Below are 15789 nucleotides of genomic sequence, written 5' to 3'. Positions count from 1 at the left end.
ATAGCTATAATTACAACTGCTATCAGCTCATGAACCATTTCAGGCCCTATGCATAAAGTTCTAATGTGTAATTTGTTTTAAAAGTCTAACAAAGTTATACAAAATAAAAAAGTCCCACATTTTCCAAACAGCTTCCTAGATCAAAGCTTTGTGAATAGGGATATAATTGGCAAAGTATTGTTTTTCAAGAACCTGCCGTGTTCAGAGATTGCTGTACCCACACGATAGTGCTGAGGTCAAAAAGGTTAATCTCTCGTTTATTATTAATTGCTGGAACAGCAAACATAAACATATGCTAATTAGTATTGCATGCTGAGCAAAGTATAATCCTGCTGTTGGATAAAGTATTCTCTCTCTCTCTCTCTCTCTCTCTCTCTCTCTCTCTCTCTCTCTCTCATTCATATATATATATATATATATATATATATATATAAATAAAAATGTGGTACTGTAATTTGATGTATATTTAGCTTGCATTTATAAATAAATGTCCATTGAAATGGCTGTATGCAAATGCTTCCAATAGCTGTGTTTTTGCTTAGAAGCCAGTAAAGACACTAACCTGGAAAACATTGTTGACCCAAACCTGCTGTTTGAAACTGTGTTTCATTGCATTCTACAGTAAGTGTGTTCTGTAATAAAATAGTTTAAGTCTTGAGGACAATTCTACTTCCTCAGTTCCTCCACTTGTCTCCTCAGCTATATTAAAAGCAATTACAAGCCCATGTGGGAAATGCCAAATGCGATTTTCAGGCATGTCCAAAATGTCAACGTGCCAAAATATTGGGGGTGCCTGAATAGTTTCCAGGTCTACAATTCATCAGTAGCTAAATCCCTGTTATTTCAGTCCCCAGTAGCATTCGCTGCACCAGAGGAGTCTGAATACACAGCTGAAACAGCAAAGAGTAATTCTGTTATCTCTTGTTTGCTTGTTTAATCCATATCAATAAGTGTGCTACTTTATTGTTTAATTAACTTGAAAATGAAGTGACAGAATAACAAATTCATTGTCTTGCAATAGGATTAGGGAGAAATCGAGGGCACAGTGCTTATTGATGTATGACTAGATTAACCAAAGTAATAGCAATAGGAACATGAAACACCCCCACTGCGTCCCTGCAAATACCTAGTCGTGAAACGAGGTGAGAATCTGGCAGGGTATGGATGTGTATGATTTAAGAGAAATCATTGTTATTCTAGATTACATAAAGCAATTCTATTAATTGCCTTGCTTTTTCAGTGGCACAGGGATTTCAGTGCCAGCACAGAGGCTGTTTTCACAGCAAGGGCTCTGTGGTGCTTTATACCCAGACACTGATACATTGTACCTAGCAGGCAGCTTTTTTCTAGATTTCCATGTTTTCAGATCTGCTTCTATTGGTAAAGACAACAACTATTCGTCAGTATAGTTACCTACATTAACCCTACACTGTAGGAATAAACAATCCTTAACAGAATGTGATAACTGTGTGCTAAGTGTTGCAGGGGTAGAAAGTTCTGATGGGGAGGCAAATTGTGACATCTGTAGCTGTCGAATTCTGCTACCTTTAGCTAATTCTGATGGGGAGACATATTGTGACGATACACTGTGTTTTTTTTTTTGTTTGTTTTTTAATAAGTTGGGTTTCATGGCAATAACCAATAGATTTTCACAGCTGTTGTTTTATTTTAGAGATCTGCCCATTTTAAAAAAGCTGCTATAAGGATAGCATCGCCACAATAAAAAAAAAGAGAAAAACTGCCTTGGTTAAATTTCTATTTTCATGTTGTGTCTTCCTACAGGAGTTGAGTAACACAATGTTTGTGTAAAAATCTGAACGCCGCATCAATTCCAGTTGCTGTTGCTGTTTCCTTTTGGTTTTAACACTTGGATTAAAGTGTCATGATTGCGTTGTTAGAGAAAGGTCTCATTTTATATTCGCTGACATCACCTTGGTTATGCATCTCACTGACTTGCTTGTGGGTTGTCAAGCGTTACAGTGCAAGAATCCCATTAGAAGGACCAGTAATCTCCATTCCCTGGTCGTTATTAACTCCACTTGTGAGCAAATCATTTATAATAGGACTGTATTCATTTATAATTAGGAGATTGCTCTATGCAATTGAAAAGCTTTTTTTTTACTTTAAATTATGGCTAAGGAGGGAGTGGCGTGTTGCAAAGCACACAAACCTGAACCACAGTAGCCTGTCTTTGTGACCCACCACTGAGTCCAAAGCATAAGATGTTATTCTTGGAGTGAAGACCATAAAACAGCCTTATCGAGGAAGAGACAGTAGAACAGATTAAGGGTTTTAAACTATCAAGTTAAATATTCAGGTCTAACTGGGGTTAGTATTGCACAGACAAGTACATAAAGCGATTAAATAAATTAGCATCTGTTCCTCGGTAGCCGCAGCTCATGTAATTGAACATCGGCTTGTTTGCATAATTTAAAGCCTAAGCGAACCAACGGTAAAATATACTGCATCAAGTACATAGATAAAAATCAATCCTGTTTTCACTGATAATCGGGCCATTATATGTTTTTTGTTACTTTATGGAGTTTTTTTTTTTTTTTTTACTGTTGCAATGTCCATGCAGTCAGGTAGCAAGATATACTGTACTCAATATATTTATCTTTGCCTTTTAGCTTTCATCACAGAGTGAGTCATAGTTTTTAATTACTTAAGCTAATTAGCAGTTAAAATTAAGAAAACAATATATATATATATATAATTGAAGACTTTGTGCCTTTGTACTGACATGGCTCGCTGTATTTATTATTATTTGTTTTAATAAATTTAGTAGTTGCCAAATTTAGTTTTTTTTTTTGTTTGTTTGTTTTTGTTATTTTCTCCGCAATTTAGTAGTGTCCAATTCTTTTGTTTAGCTCAGCTCACCGCTACCACCCGTGCACTGACTCGGGAGGGGGGCTCGCTGTATTTTGAGTTTGTCTTTCTTGACCGCTGCGCCTTTAGGTCATGGTTCATTGATTCTGTTCTAAATGAAACCTATGTTCTTTTTTTTAATTGAAGTTAATTAAAGCTTGTAATGATCATAGTCTAAATTTACTCCGGATAAGTTTGGTCATTTTATAACACCTACCATCTTCACGCTTCGTTTGATTAGCCGTGCTGTAGGCCTACCCTTCACTTTGAAATCCCAGTTGAATTCCGTTCCCCAGAAGATTTGACTTCTCATTAGAGCGTCGCATCCTTTGCAGTTTAATATTGTTCTTGGTGCACTTGGGAGCAGGAACAGAAGTACTACAGAACCGATGAAACGGGAAGGGCAAAAATGTTAAGAACTGTTAAATCTCTAGAAAGGGGAGGGAGACAGAATATCTGCAAGGACCCCTTATAAACAGCATACTCAATACTAGCATTAGCTGTACATGTAAACTTTACAGGACACAATGTTGCAAGAGGTTCCAGTGATATCCAGGTGACGCAATAACTCAGCTTTTGCTTCTTGAATAAAAGACTTCTCATGTCTGGGCACGTCAAGTGTTTTGAATTGGACAGATACAAGGCCTATTCAATTGGTCTGAATACCGGCACCATATTAAATAATAAATCTGGACCAAACCTTCAATTTTTTAATGTACTTTTACAGACAAAAATACACTACAGAGACCCACACAATGTGTTAGCCTTCAGGCTAGGGAACAATTGATGGGGGAGTTCACCTAATCCCTGAATGATCTAATCCAACCCCCAGAGGTAGTTTCAATACTGAATGAATTGAAACTGTAATAGTGTGTATAAAGTACTTAACCAATATCTGCATTGAACATGCTTGTTCCTTGCTTTGCCACAGGCAGTCAGGTATTTCAATGGATTGAATGCACTGTATGTAAGCAAATAATTGTTTTTCTGAGTCCTGGACCAATTCCCCACAGTGTAATGAAATTGAATTCATTTGCATATTAATAAGTTTAGCGATTAAATACTGAAGTATTGAGATCAGATGGCTTGAGTTGTGGTGCCGTCAGACCAGGAAATGAAACAATAACGATGGTTGTACAACGGCGCTGCTGAGCTCATATTTAATAATTAACAAAATTAACAGTTTAAACAAAAGAACACACAAAACAACACAAAGGGCACTATGGCCAAAGTAAAACTGACACTTTTAAACAAGTCAATTTTAGATATAGAAATTGTTTCTCTATTAATTTAGACTCACGTCTCGCCTCTGACACTGTGTCCTGGAGCGCAGAAAGCTGCAGGTTTTTATACAGATAATCATCTCCCGATTAGCTACAATTAATCAATGAATTAGCTCGGGAGATGGTCACCTTCTGCACAAGGTTTTTAAATAAATAAACAAAACACAAACGCACAACTTTTCGTCGTCATCTTAAATAATAAATAATCATGTCGGACGGACACAATATAAACACAATATATGTATATTATAATAATAATAATAATAATAATAATAATAATAATAATAATAATAATAATAATAATAATAATAATAATACATACATACATACATACATACATACATACATACATACATAAATACATAATAAAATACACACGGGGTGGGCACCCCATCACAACTATATATTTGGGTTTAGTTTTTTTTTTTTGTGCGAGAGCTTAGGGCATAAGTTGGTCGCTGATGTAAATTCATTGTGTCATCTCCCATGTACAGTACGCTCTTTACCTGTCCAGGTAGAGTTATTTCAAACCTTTTGGATGGTTGAGTCTGGATTTATTCTAAACTTGGCTTTTGTGCCATCTGTTTTGAAAGGAGGAGACACAGCTGCTGATCTGTTACATAACATTCACTTAAAATGTATTGAGTATTTATGCACACAGAGGGGTGCTTAGGGAAGTGGGGTGAAATTGTACAATGAGCATAATGGTGTAGCCGGATCATGTTATTTAAAAACAAGTTATGTTTTTAAAGCAGGCTGTTTCTACTGTTGAACCGATTACAAATCAAGTTTTTATCATTTCCAAAATAGTAAAAGACCTATTAGCTCAAACTATTACAAAGAAAATTGCTCTTTCAATCAACTCAAGGCTACAGGCTATATTACCATTGTTTTTTTATCGTCTTGTGTTGTGAGATCTGGTAGACATTCTAGAGGCCACAATACACCAGTTTTAATTATTAAAGGATGTTAAGGAATATTATTGTCTTTCCTTTTCAAAACAGCTTGATAATTTTACCAGTAAGCTCCCAGGTAAAGAAGAATTTAACCCCCAAGAACAAAGCACATTTTTGACTTCTTATTCGTTTCAGTGGTAAGTCTACGTCTGTCAATATTGGATTGTCTTGCCTACTCTACCAGTCTCAAAGCAGCGAAAGTGCACAAGCTGACAGTGGTGATTGTCATCTGAATAGTAAACTACTTAGTTTCAAGATCCATAAGAACCTGTAGTGTAACGTGATTAGAAAGATACAGTAACTCCATAAAGATACGGCAACATTTCAAAGAGATTTTCATACCTTATAACCTGATATGGTAACATTGTAGCACTGGACAGGACATATATGCAAAAACCAATTCTTAAGAAGAATGTATGGTGGGTCTGCAAAAGTATTTATTGGATTCCACAGACCCTGAACTGTGTGATTTCACACACATCTATATTCTGCTTAGCACTCTAAACCACTGCTTTTTAAGAAAAAAAAAAAAAACTGAGACCAAAGTGTGTAAATTTAGCGAGCTCAAGGGCGAGATGGAAGCACATGAAAACCTCGCACTTTGAAGAGACACTTTTCAATATATTTGTATGCTGTCATTTAGCCTTGCTGTTCTGTGCCATGAGACCAGTGTTTAATCAGGAAAAGTGCTTCAGCACAGTGGGTGCTTATTATCGGTAAAGGGCCATATTTACACGGCCCTTTACTGCTGCTCAGCTAACACACATCTGCAGTTTACTGGCAAATCTTTTTGGCTCACGTTGCTGCTTCTGTTTGGAAACACTTTGCATGTCTACTTTCGCACGGGAATGTGGGTGTTCTGGACTGTGCCAGCTAACATTCCTGGCAATATCGTTGCGTGTTTGCGGCTGTTGCCACAAACATTGCCAAGTTTGTAACCCTGTCTGGGTTTACGAAAGGGTGAGTGTAGATCTGAAGCCTCTTAGTGTGGCATTATGATGCTGTATTGGAAAAAAAGGTAAAGGCATATACAGTAATTCTCTCTATAATGCAAACCCCATGCATCACATGCATGACTGATCTACCTTGAGTTCAATCCCTTGAGTTTCTTTAAAACTACTGAAAGAAACTTAACAAATTCAATGACGAATGTATTTTTCAGTGTCGAAACGAGTGAGAGATCTTGCAGCGGTGTGAATGGTACAAGTCACAACAGGTCACGTAAGCAAGGATAAAAGTCACATGTATTCCTTTAAAATTTGTAAAGGGTGCTCCATATATACAGATAATTACGGTACGTAAGGGAGGCAAAAAGAACCAAGTCTGTCACAGACATGCATGGCAGTTTGATGGAATGTTAAATCTTAGTTTTATTAAGCTATGGTGAAGAAAGTGTTTAACATGCTGTAGTCCTACATAGGATGAGCTTAATCTATTGGAGCTACAGACAGGGGAAACAGTGGCTTATATCAGCAATTCGTCCCTTGTGCTACAGGACCTTCATGACTGTCTTAGATCTGCATATATGTTATTACTAATAAAACTGCATGATCTTTATTATAATAAACAGTATTTACTATCATGTGAAACTGACTTTGAATGTAGAAATAGTTTGCTTTTTTTATGGTGCAATTGGAGCAGGTAAACCCGTTTTGCTTGGATGTGGTGTTAGCAACCTTGTATTGGACAGTGCCTGGGGAAATCAATATTGTTGTACATTGAATTTAGCTTTATGCACAGGCAGCCTGCTCTTTGAGATCCATCACCATCCATTAACTAATGTCTTGTTTTTATGTCCCTGGTACGACCTTGTAAAGAGTGATAATCACCTTTTTAAATGCAGTAAAACTACAACTCGTAGCAATTTGTTCCATAAAAATGTTAAATCTGGCAAATTACTGCTTAGGTAATATATATATATATATATATATATATATATATATATATATATATATATATATAAATAAATACAATTTCAGTTTCATATTGACCTCTACAGCTGTCTATGTACAGTGTAATCCCAATTTCACAGTGTTTGTAAGACATGAAAAACCAACAGTGACAACAGGAGCATGCTCTGAATGCAAGGCTGTGTCTCCAGCTGGCTGTTGCCTGTCTGCCTTTGTTTTTTCCTGTACATGATGTTTCCTCCATGATTGAAATTCTGTTCCTAGCCTGTTTCTTAAATTGCAGTGTTTATCGCAGCACAGCAGATCAATGTATAGTACATGTAAGTGTGTGTGTACATTTATATTAGATTAGTAGACTATTACCCAATTCGAAGATACAGTACCCAACTAAACAGGACAGCTAATGGTATTCTTGTCGGTGTATGATTTCTTTATTCAGATTGATTTTAAAGAACAAGTGATGTCACATCCGTTCAGTATTTAGTTTACCAAGCCACAGTCGTAATTCTAATTTTGCGAGCGAAGGCATAGATTGTGTCAGACATTCTGAACTTTCTTTCCAAGCCGTATACAGTAGATAGATACCCTGCTGAAAATATCCACACACGATAACCAAAAAAAAACAAAAAAAAAAAACTGAACAGATAAATGCTGGAGAAAAAAACGAGAGGCAATTTGATAAGAGGAAACAAATCAATGCTTGTGTAAACTCGGAGATGACAAGAAAGATTTTGGTGTGCTGCTTATTGTATAATGAAAAATAGAAACCCCTTTTTAAAAACAGAAAACACTACAGTTTAGTACATTCAATCTGTGCTTTGCGTTATAAAGACTTCATTTAATTTCTAAGGAGCAATATGTGTTTGAATGGTTTACTATTACTGTAAACAAGTAAACAGGTATTTCTGAGTAGGAATGCACATATATTTGTGTACATTCTGGTTTCTGTATTAGGGTGCAGTGGCTTCTATGTTGTTGTTGTTGTTATTATTTTATTGTTATGTTAATGTATTTTTCTCTAGATATTTTTTACATATTTGTGGTAATATAAAGTACACAAAAGACTCAGCTATGAAAGCATATAATTAACATTCCTCCAAAAGTCATGGTTGAATTGTCCATCAATGTGGGACACATTACTGTATTTAATTATTTATTAAAACCATGTTTGCTAATTTAAATAAGGGCACGTAATACACATTATACAGTGTCATCATGGGGGAAAAGTACTGTATGCAGCTAAAATGATGCATTTTAATTAATGCATCAACATGATACATTTTAATAAGCCATCACTGTTAATCATTTACATCAGAGTAACCAGAAGAGAGAAAAAAAACCAAAATCTAAAAAAAACTAATTTACATTTTCACTTTAAAATCCATTACAGACATAACTGATAGGGCAGGACATCACTTTAGGAATATTTCAATATTTAGCCTTGGTTTCCCAGTACCGAGCACCTACTGATCACAACTGAATGACTAAATGACTCCTTAAAGTTCAACTTCAAGTTGTTATTTTAACCAGAACATTCCACTGAACTGTTATTTACTCTGTTTGCAGAGCATACCGTATGTATTATTAGATTTTACTAACTCTTGTTATATATTACCTGTTAACCCCTGTTATACCAAACATAATTTATTTAGATAATGCTTGTGAGAAATCGAAGTATTTTGTGTTAACACCTCAACGGCAAACCCATCTTGAATTTGTTTGGGTGTTTTTTGGACATCTGTTGTACTGATTTACCACTTTTGCAGATTATAAATACAGTATATATGAAATGTTTTGTTTTGCATCTACACAAGGTTTAAATGATAAAAAAAAAAAAAAAACATTTATTTCAGGATGTTTCGGACAGAAGCCCTTCAGCTGTGTAGAAAGAAAAATAAAAGACAGAATTATGCAAAGCGCCTGAACTCAAAGAGGATGCAAAGCTGCAGTGTTTGCTTCTGTACAAACTTTGCACATTTACTTTCCAACTTTCTATGAGCAGTTGTTTGTGCACATTTTGCAAAAGATCAAGAGCTCAAAATATCATGGTAGTCTATGCATGAAAATATACCGGTTAGACCTACTGATTTATTGAATTGTAATTGTAAGTTACAGATTTCCATTTTTTTATTGAATCAGTTTCTGTAGCAAAGAAATTAGCTGAATATTTGAACAGGTAATTTATTTTAGTAAACCATTTCCTTTCACAGTGTTGCAGATTGTCTGGGATGTTATTGATTTCCCCAGTGCTGCACTAAAGCTGTCTGTCAAGGTGATAATAAGCATTCATTAAATAGCATCCTTCTGGCTCTGCTCTTTGAATGGTCTTGCAGCATAGCCAAAGTCGCAGTGTTATTTATGCAAATATCAATCTGGAAGTATATTGAGAATACATTTTTCCTGCCATCTCTTTGTGTGTGGGTCAGAGAGCTGCCCTGGTCGAGGTCCTATCCAAAGCATGCCTTATTTGACAGGATTACAATGAAGTAGTTTTCTCTTAGAGGTTTGCAGCCTTTAGCGTTACTCAGCAAATAAGACTGTATCCCTCTTCTCGTGAGCTTTCCCATGTCTACACTTTACTGACAGCGTACACTGGATATTATTTAATCTTTTTGGTGATGAATTTGACACGAGAGAGAGCAAGAGGATTAGTAAACAGTCAATCTTACATATCTGTCCGCAGGTCAGGTGTCTGTGTTATCATGCTCTTCGGTATAACAGGCTTACCAACAATAGTACTGTATGCCATAACCATGGCTTCTTAGGGCATTCTGCTAGTTCAGCTGTGATGACCTATGCATTGACCTATGCATTGTTTGACTGTTTCCTGTAGAACTGACAATCTTTATTTGAATTCCTATCCTGTAGCACCTCTGCACTCTGACCTTGGGTGATTTTTGAAGTTGTTTAATTAAACCCAGTTTATCAATTTAATGAAGTTAATGTTCGTCGGCACATTTCATAGAAGAAAAGCCTTTCGTATTTAAAAAAAAAACAACAAAACAAAAACAATAACAATAAGGTGTTCTAAATGAAAGCTCCACACATTAGTAGTGCATTCCAGTCTTAACCGACACACTCAATGCATTCCATCTCTGTATCTTCAATTTTCTTCATAATGGAGCTTCTGAATAGAGAAATATGTCACATGATCTAGAATACAAAGAACGAATCCTGAAAATCACCTAATGCAAGCATATCTCTATGCAATAAAAATGCCTCTAGCATTATATATCTATATATATTTTAAGTTTGAATACAAATCTGTCATATTTATATCCACATTCTCTGAAACTGTACAATCGTTGGGAATGTATTGTGTTTTGCTTTAACAGAATGTAATATAGTTTAAAAATGACTTGAGCAGATCTTCAGAACATAGTTACTTGCTGAGAATACTGAGGACTGTATTTTCATGCTGATTTTTAGTGGAAACAAATATCCCCAGAAGCTGTGCAAATCAATCCCCGAATGTTCAGTGGAAATAATAACCCCCACTGTCACATTTCACGCATGTTTACATCATTATTAATGCATGTGCTCTTTTCAAGGTAAGAAGCTAAACAAGCGTCTTCTGTAAGCAACTTAAACAAACATTATGCTTTTGCTAACCTGGTAGGAAAACACTGGTAGACGGTTCCCTCTCATAAACAATACATGTTATTTGTTTAATCAGTGGAGCTCTTTGTTAACATCTTCAAAGGATAAGCTGCATTTGGTAACATGTTACTCCTTTACTACAGGAGGAAAAATGCAAGTTCAAAGTTAACAAGGCTTTTAAAGTTACATAAGGTATATTATCAAAGTTATGCAACATATGCTTTTGTTATAGATATTGCTGACCCCTGCAGGCTAGATGCTGTAATGGGATACAAGCTTGTCCAAAAACGGGATTGATCCTTTTTTCCCCCGGGGTTATTTTGCTCATTAATATGAGTAATAGGGGAACTTGTCATTGTGTTTTGCATTTTGGCTGAAATACTTAGCAACCTACATGCAGTGGGCTCAATGAAGACATGTTTAGCTGTTCTGTAAATGCTGTATTAGGTGTGTTTCTGAATGATAACAAAATACTGTCTGCATTGCAAACATAATAATAAGTCGTTGTAGGGTACATCACTTCCTTGAACCTCGTTCTTTGACTTAAACCTTGGAACACAATTTATGGTTGTGGGGTATCACCAGTCCAACCTGTCTAGGTTCTTTGTGTTTTTTTTAAGCATGAACCATAAATAAGTTCCAAACTTTTGGTTCTCAGCAGCAGCACTAAGGGTACCAAACTACTTCACCTTCAATGGCAGCACTTTCACTGCTAAACACTGAATAACTAGGGTAATCAGCTGCGATTTAATTGAACTGATACATTGCATGTCGTTTCTGTAATTGATGGCTTTATTGGTGCATTGCGTGGTTTGCAGGAATGATAAAGAACCAGTATATCAGACTTGAACAAAAACTAATGAAGGTTACCTGCTCTTAAGTAAGTCAGAAAATCTTTTTGAAGTGCAGCAAACGGAAGGAAAGCTACAGACTTCCATTATCTTAAACCCTTAATGAGGCTTGGGAGACAGCAGTGGGGTTTGGAAAACCACTGATTGACTGATCAAGTAGCAGCATTACTTGAGGTTAACAAGTGTGAGCGATCCTCCCAAAACTCTGGCAGTTCTCACGAAAGGCTATTTTTTTATGTTCTGTTTTGAGAAAGTATTTTGGTTTTCTGGCCACTAAAAAGTATTATGAGATCGAAGTCCAAAGGCGAGTACAAGCAATGACTGAAACTGATGTTAGAGATGTTTCTGATATTGTGCTCTTCTTTTTTGTTTTCAGTATGAATATTTCAATGCTGTGTTGATAAACGAAGTGGACCAGGAAGGCAACAGTGTGGAACTTGGACAGGAGTTTATTTTGCAGCCAAATGACCATTTTAATGATTTGTCGGTCAACATCAGCCTCAGCGTTGTTCAAGTCCCAACCAACATGTACAATAAAGGTATGTGAGACACCAGACCGGCATGCTTTGTTTCACCTCTCTCTCTGCTTTTGCAATTGGGAAATTACCAAATCAGCTGTGAACTATAAGAACAAGCACTGTGACAACACTGGATACTGAAGCTGTTCCATTGTTATCTGCAAATATTTTTGTAAACATTGTTACCAATAAAAGTGTACTGATACTTTTATCATTGGGATGTTTTTGACTAAAGTCAAGCATCATTTATATATAGTTGTATCATTTCAGTTTTGAAATGGAGTAAGCATAATTATATAGCTGTCAACTTGAGGTTTCTATGCTATATAAAAGCACGCGAAAACAGCATTGTATTGTCTTTGAATGGACTGATACATCTGTCTTTCCTTTTGTAAATGAAACTTGATGGTGACCTTTTAAGTCATGTGTGTGTCCTGTGGAAGTATGGCTTGATAAATCCAATTACAGGACATGTAGTAAATGCAGAGTGATAAAAGGCACTGAGAGTGAGAAGTTGAGGTAATTTCTTGGAACAAACTGAGCCTTTGTAAATGTTTATTTGCGTGATGTCAGCTTGCTTGGAGCTGTTTTTTGTTCCCTTTTTGTTCAGCCTTTTTGTTCCCATCTCTATTGTGTGGCACGCCAATTCACTAGGTAGCATTGTTTGTTTGAGTGGCTTTTGCAGCGTAATAAATGTTAAATTGACCCCTTTTTAAAATCGCTCTGCAGAATCAATAGTAAGGGCTGTCTTTGTACTTAAAGGACCTGCCTTCCTTTTCAATTTCTTTAACATAAGTAACCTTATTCATAAAAGATGACAGTGTGCTTCTTAGTTTCTTAAAAAGGGTTGTTTTTATTTTTCTGGTTTTACCCTCAATAGGTTTAAATAGAGTCAACATTAAAACAATCATTGGCAAGCAGACATGCCCTGGTTTTATTCTGTCTGAACAAGGGGATTTGTTATCCAGTTAGTGAATCTCATTATATTAGGTTATCTGATCCTGAATGGATTCTTGATTTAATCACTTAAGAGGTCATTCAAAGTTAATTTAAGTTTGAACCAGAATAAGTTCAATTTTGACTAATCTGATTAAACAAGGCAAACTATGATCAGATCTAAGTTTTAATTGCAAGTAGGACGTCAGCAAAGTTCACTACCTCTTGGCTTTATCAGGTCAACAAATGTTTTTTTGCAAATTAAACTTCACAGACGCTGTTCAAGATGAAGGTTTTCACAAATACCTGCTGTTTAGATCAGCCACTGTTTAGAGCAATTAAATAGATCCTACACTCTTAAAACCCTGCTTATATACTGTATATTTTTCAAAAATAAAAAGAAACAAAAACAAACACCTAGCCCACAGGACGGCTAAGCCGTTTACCTGACAAATAACAAAAACACACAGCTTACAAAAATAAACACAGCACAGTACTCACAAAATGACTGCTCGGACACAGAGTACCACTTTCTGTCTCTTTCTACTCAGCAGCCTCGACGCACTCAAACTGTGAGGCTTATATGCCCCATCAGTACAGTTTGAGGGAGGGTGGGGTTCAGGGTTCGGATCTGTGCACACGCCTCACAGGAAGATAAAACAGCCACTCCCAAAAAAGGTCCTCAGATTTGATGATTGCATGCTTGTCTGCTAAATTTAGATGATGTTCTTTGAGAGCCAGTCATCTTGTCTCATTCAGTATACACTGTATACTGCAGTATTAAACACTGTATGCCTTTAATTGCCATCTCTATATAGGATGATTATACCAGAAGATATGCTGCAAAGTACACTTATCTATCCAATCTAAGACGTGTGATATATCCTGGGACATATTTACTCTAAACATGAAAAAGAAAGGTGCATACACCCCTGCAAAAAAAGAAAAAGCATGATTATTGGATTGGATTGGTGCTGAATGTCATTTTTGAAATATTATATGTGAGATGAGAACACATGAGAACAGGAAGAACACCACCAGGCTATCGCTGACTTTGATGAACGAATGGAGAAATTCAGTATCTCGTGACTCCAGTTTTCAATATACTGTAAACCCTGTTTTCATGAGAATTCATTTCTAAAGCTATCACATTCCAGGAATTCAAAACCCTTTTATTTATTTATTTTAAAATATCGAAGAGGAAAAAAAAAATGTTTCATCATTGTGAAAACAAGCAAAGAACCGGGTAATCACGCTATAAATCAAATTACATTTTTTTGCCTTTTTGTAATTATCAGTTTCCGATAACACTTTCACTGTATCTCCCGTGGAGAAAGAGTTCTACAACTAATATTGCTGAGAATAGATAATCTTGGCTTGACAGTCACTGGAAAGGAGCTGATAGCCTGCTTTGACCGAATGATATTCATAGCTCCTTTAACTGGGAAATTGGAAAAACATACCTAATCAAAACTGGATGTGGTTGATCACATTTCAATATCTTTTCAGGCAGGCTCCAGATACTCTGAAGATATTTGTGTGTGTGTGTGTGTGTATATATATATATATATATATATATATACACACACACACACACACACACACATACACGTACAGTTGTACATAATGTTTACATATACGCCAATGGAAATGTATTTCTAGAAATTTTTCAAAAACAAATAATTATAGGAAAAATCTTTTATAGCAAATGTTTTGCTTTTGTGGATGAGAAAAAAACTCCAGAAATGCTAATTCAAAAGTATTCATACACTAACAAGGAAAATGTAATTAATAGCTAGCTGAGGCACCTTTAGCAATAATAACCTCTTTTAAATCATTAGGATATTTGACAATGAGCTTTTGCCATGATTCTTTAGTGATTTTTTGACCATTCAACACAGAATTGTTCCAGTTCAGACAAATTCCAAGGACTTCTTGTCCACAGCCTTCTTCCACTCATACCAAAGAGTCTCAATCAGATTTAGAGCGGGACTTTGACTCGGCCATGCCAGAACCTTGATTTTATTGGTTTTAGTCATTCTGAAGTAGATTTTGATCTGCGCTTTGTATCGTTGTAGTGTTGGAAGATCCAGTTGCTCTTTAACCCAAGGTTTGTAGCGGAGGGTTCTCTGTCACTGTTTATGAACCTGCACAGTTGTCTTGTTTAGACCATTATTGAAATTTTGCATCACCTTCTCCTACTAAAACAGAATTATTTTTTGTCTAGAAAATGCATTTCTTTAGCAGGACAATGAGGCAGGGAATTGTTGCGCACGTTCAGCTGAAATATTAAAGTGTGCTTTCTGCTCGCAATTTACTCAGCATGGCAGCAACACTCACTAGCACTCAGGGACAGCGGGAAAATAACACAGTGTTGTTTGGAACCTTTTCCCATTGTATTCTATCCCATATACAAGGTTACAAAAACCTGTAGAACAACTGCCTACCATAGGAAAAGAAAGAATACAGTGAAGCAGGGTGCCAGCTGGGCCAGTGGCTCATTGTGCCACTTTCATTCCTTTTGCAGGATCTCCAGGTTTCGAAAGGAACTAAAGCACATTAGGTCCTGAACACAATGCAAATGTTTTAATGCTATTAACATGTAACAAAGCCGGCATCTTTCTCTGAACTATGTACAATTCATTTCATTTGATTGCGCTGTGTTACATTTGCATGTTTTTCAATCTCTTTAAGTGTAAGACAAATCTTGTATCTGTTTACTGTATATCTGTACATTTGAAAACTAGAGTACAGAGAATTAAAAAACAGCAAACAGCTGTACATCCAAGGAGAATCAGGATCCAACAGGATACTCATCAATCACTAGAAATAATGAAGAAAAGTAACTCATAAACTGAACTTCACTA

General features: G+C 36.1%; 1 protein-coding gene across 2 annotated transcripts in view; it reads left to right on the top strand.

Annotated features, from left to right (window-relative positions):
- The window catches only part of LOC117412410 (voltage-dependent calcium channel subunit alpha-2/delta-3-like), a 138912-nt gene that overhangs the window by 44337 nt on the left and 78786 nt on the right, over window positions 1–15789 (top strand). For both annotated transcript variants that reach the window (XM_058988400.1, XM_058988401.1), the window contains exon 5: window positions 11845–12007. In XM_058988400.1, coding sequence (XP_058844383.1) covers window positions 11845–12007 — 163 coding nt within the window. The remainder of the gene's footprint in view (window positions 1–11844; window positions 12008–15789) is intronic.

Source organism: Acipenser ruthenus, chromosome 16 (genome assembly GCF_902713425.1).
Source record: "Acipenser ruthenus chromosome 16, fAciRut3.2 maternal haplotype, whole genome shotgun sequence".
Lineage (NCBI taxonomy): Eukaryota > Metazoa > Chordata > Actinopteri > Acipenseriformes > Acipenseridae > Acipenser > Acipenser ruthenus.
The sequence above is the reverse complement of the archived record's forward strand: the minus strand, read 5'-3'. Positions and strand labels throughout refer to the sequence as shown.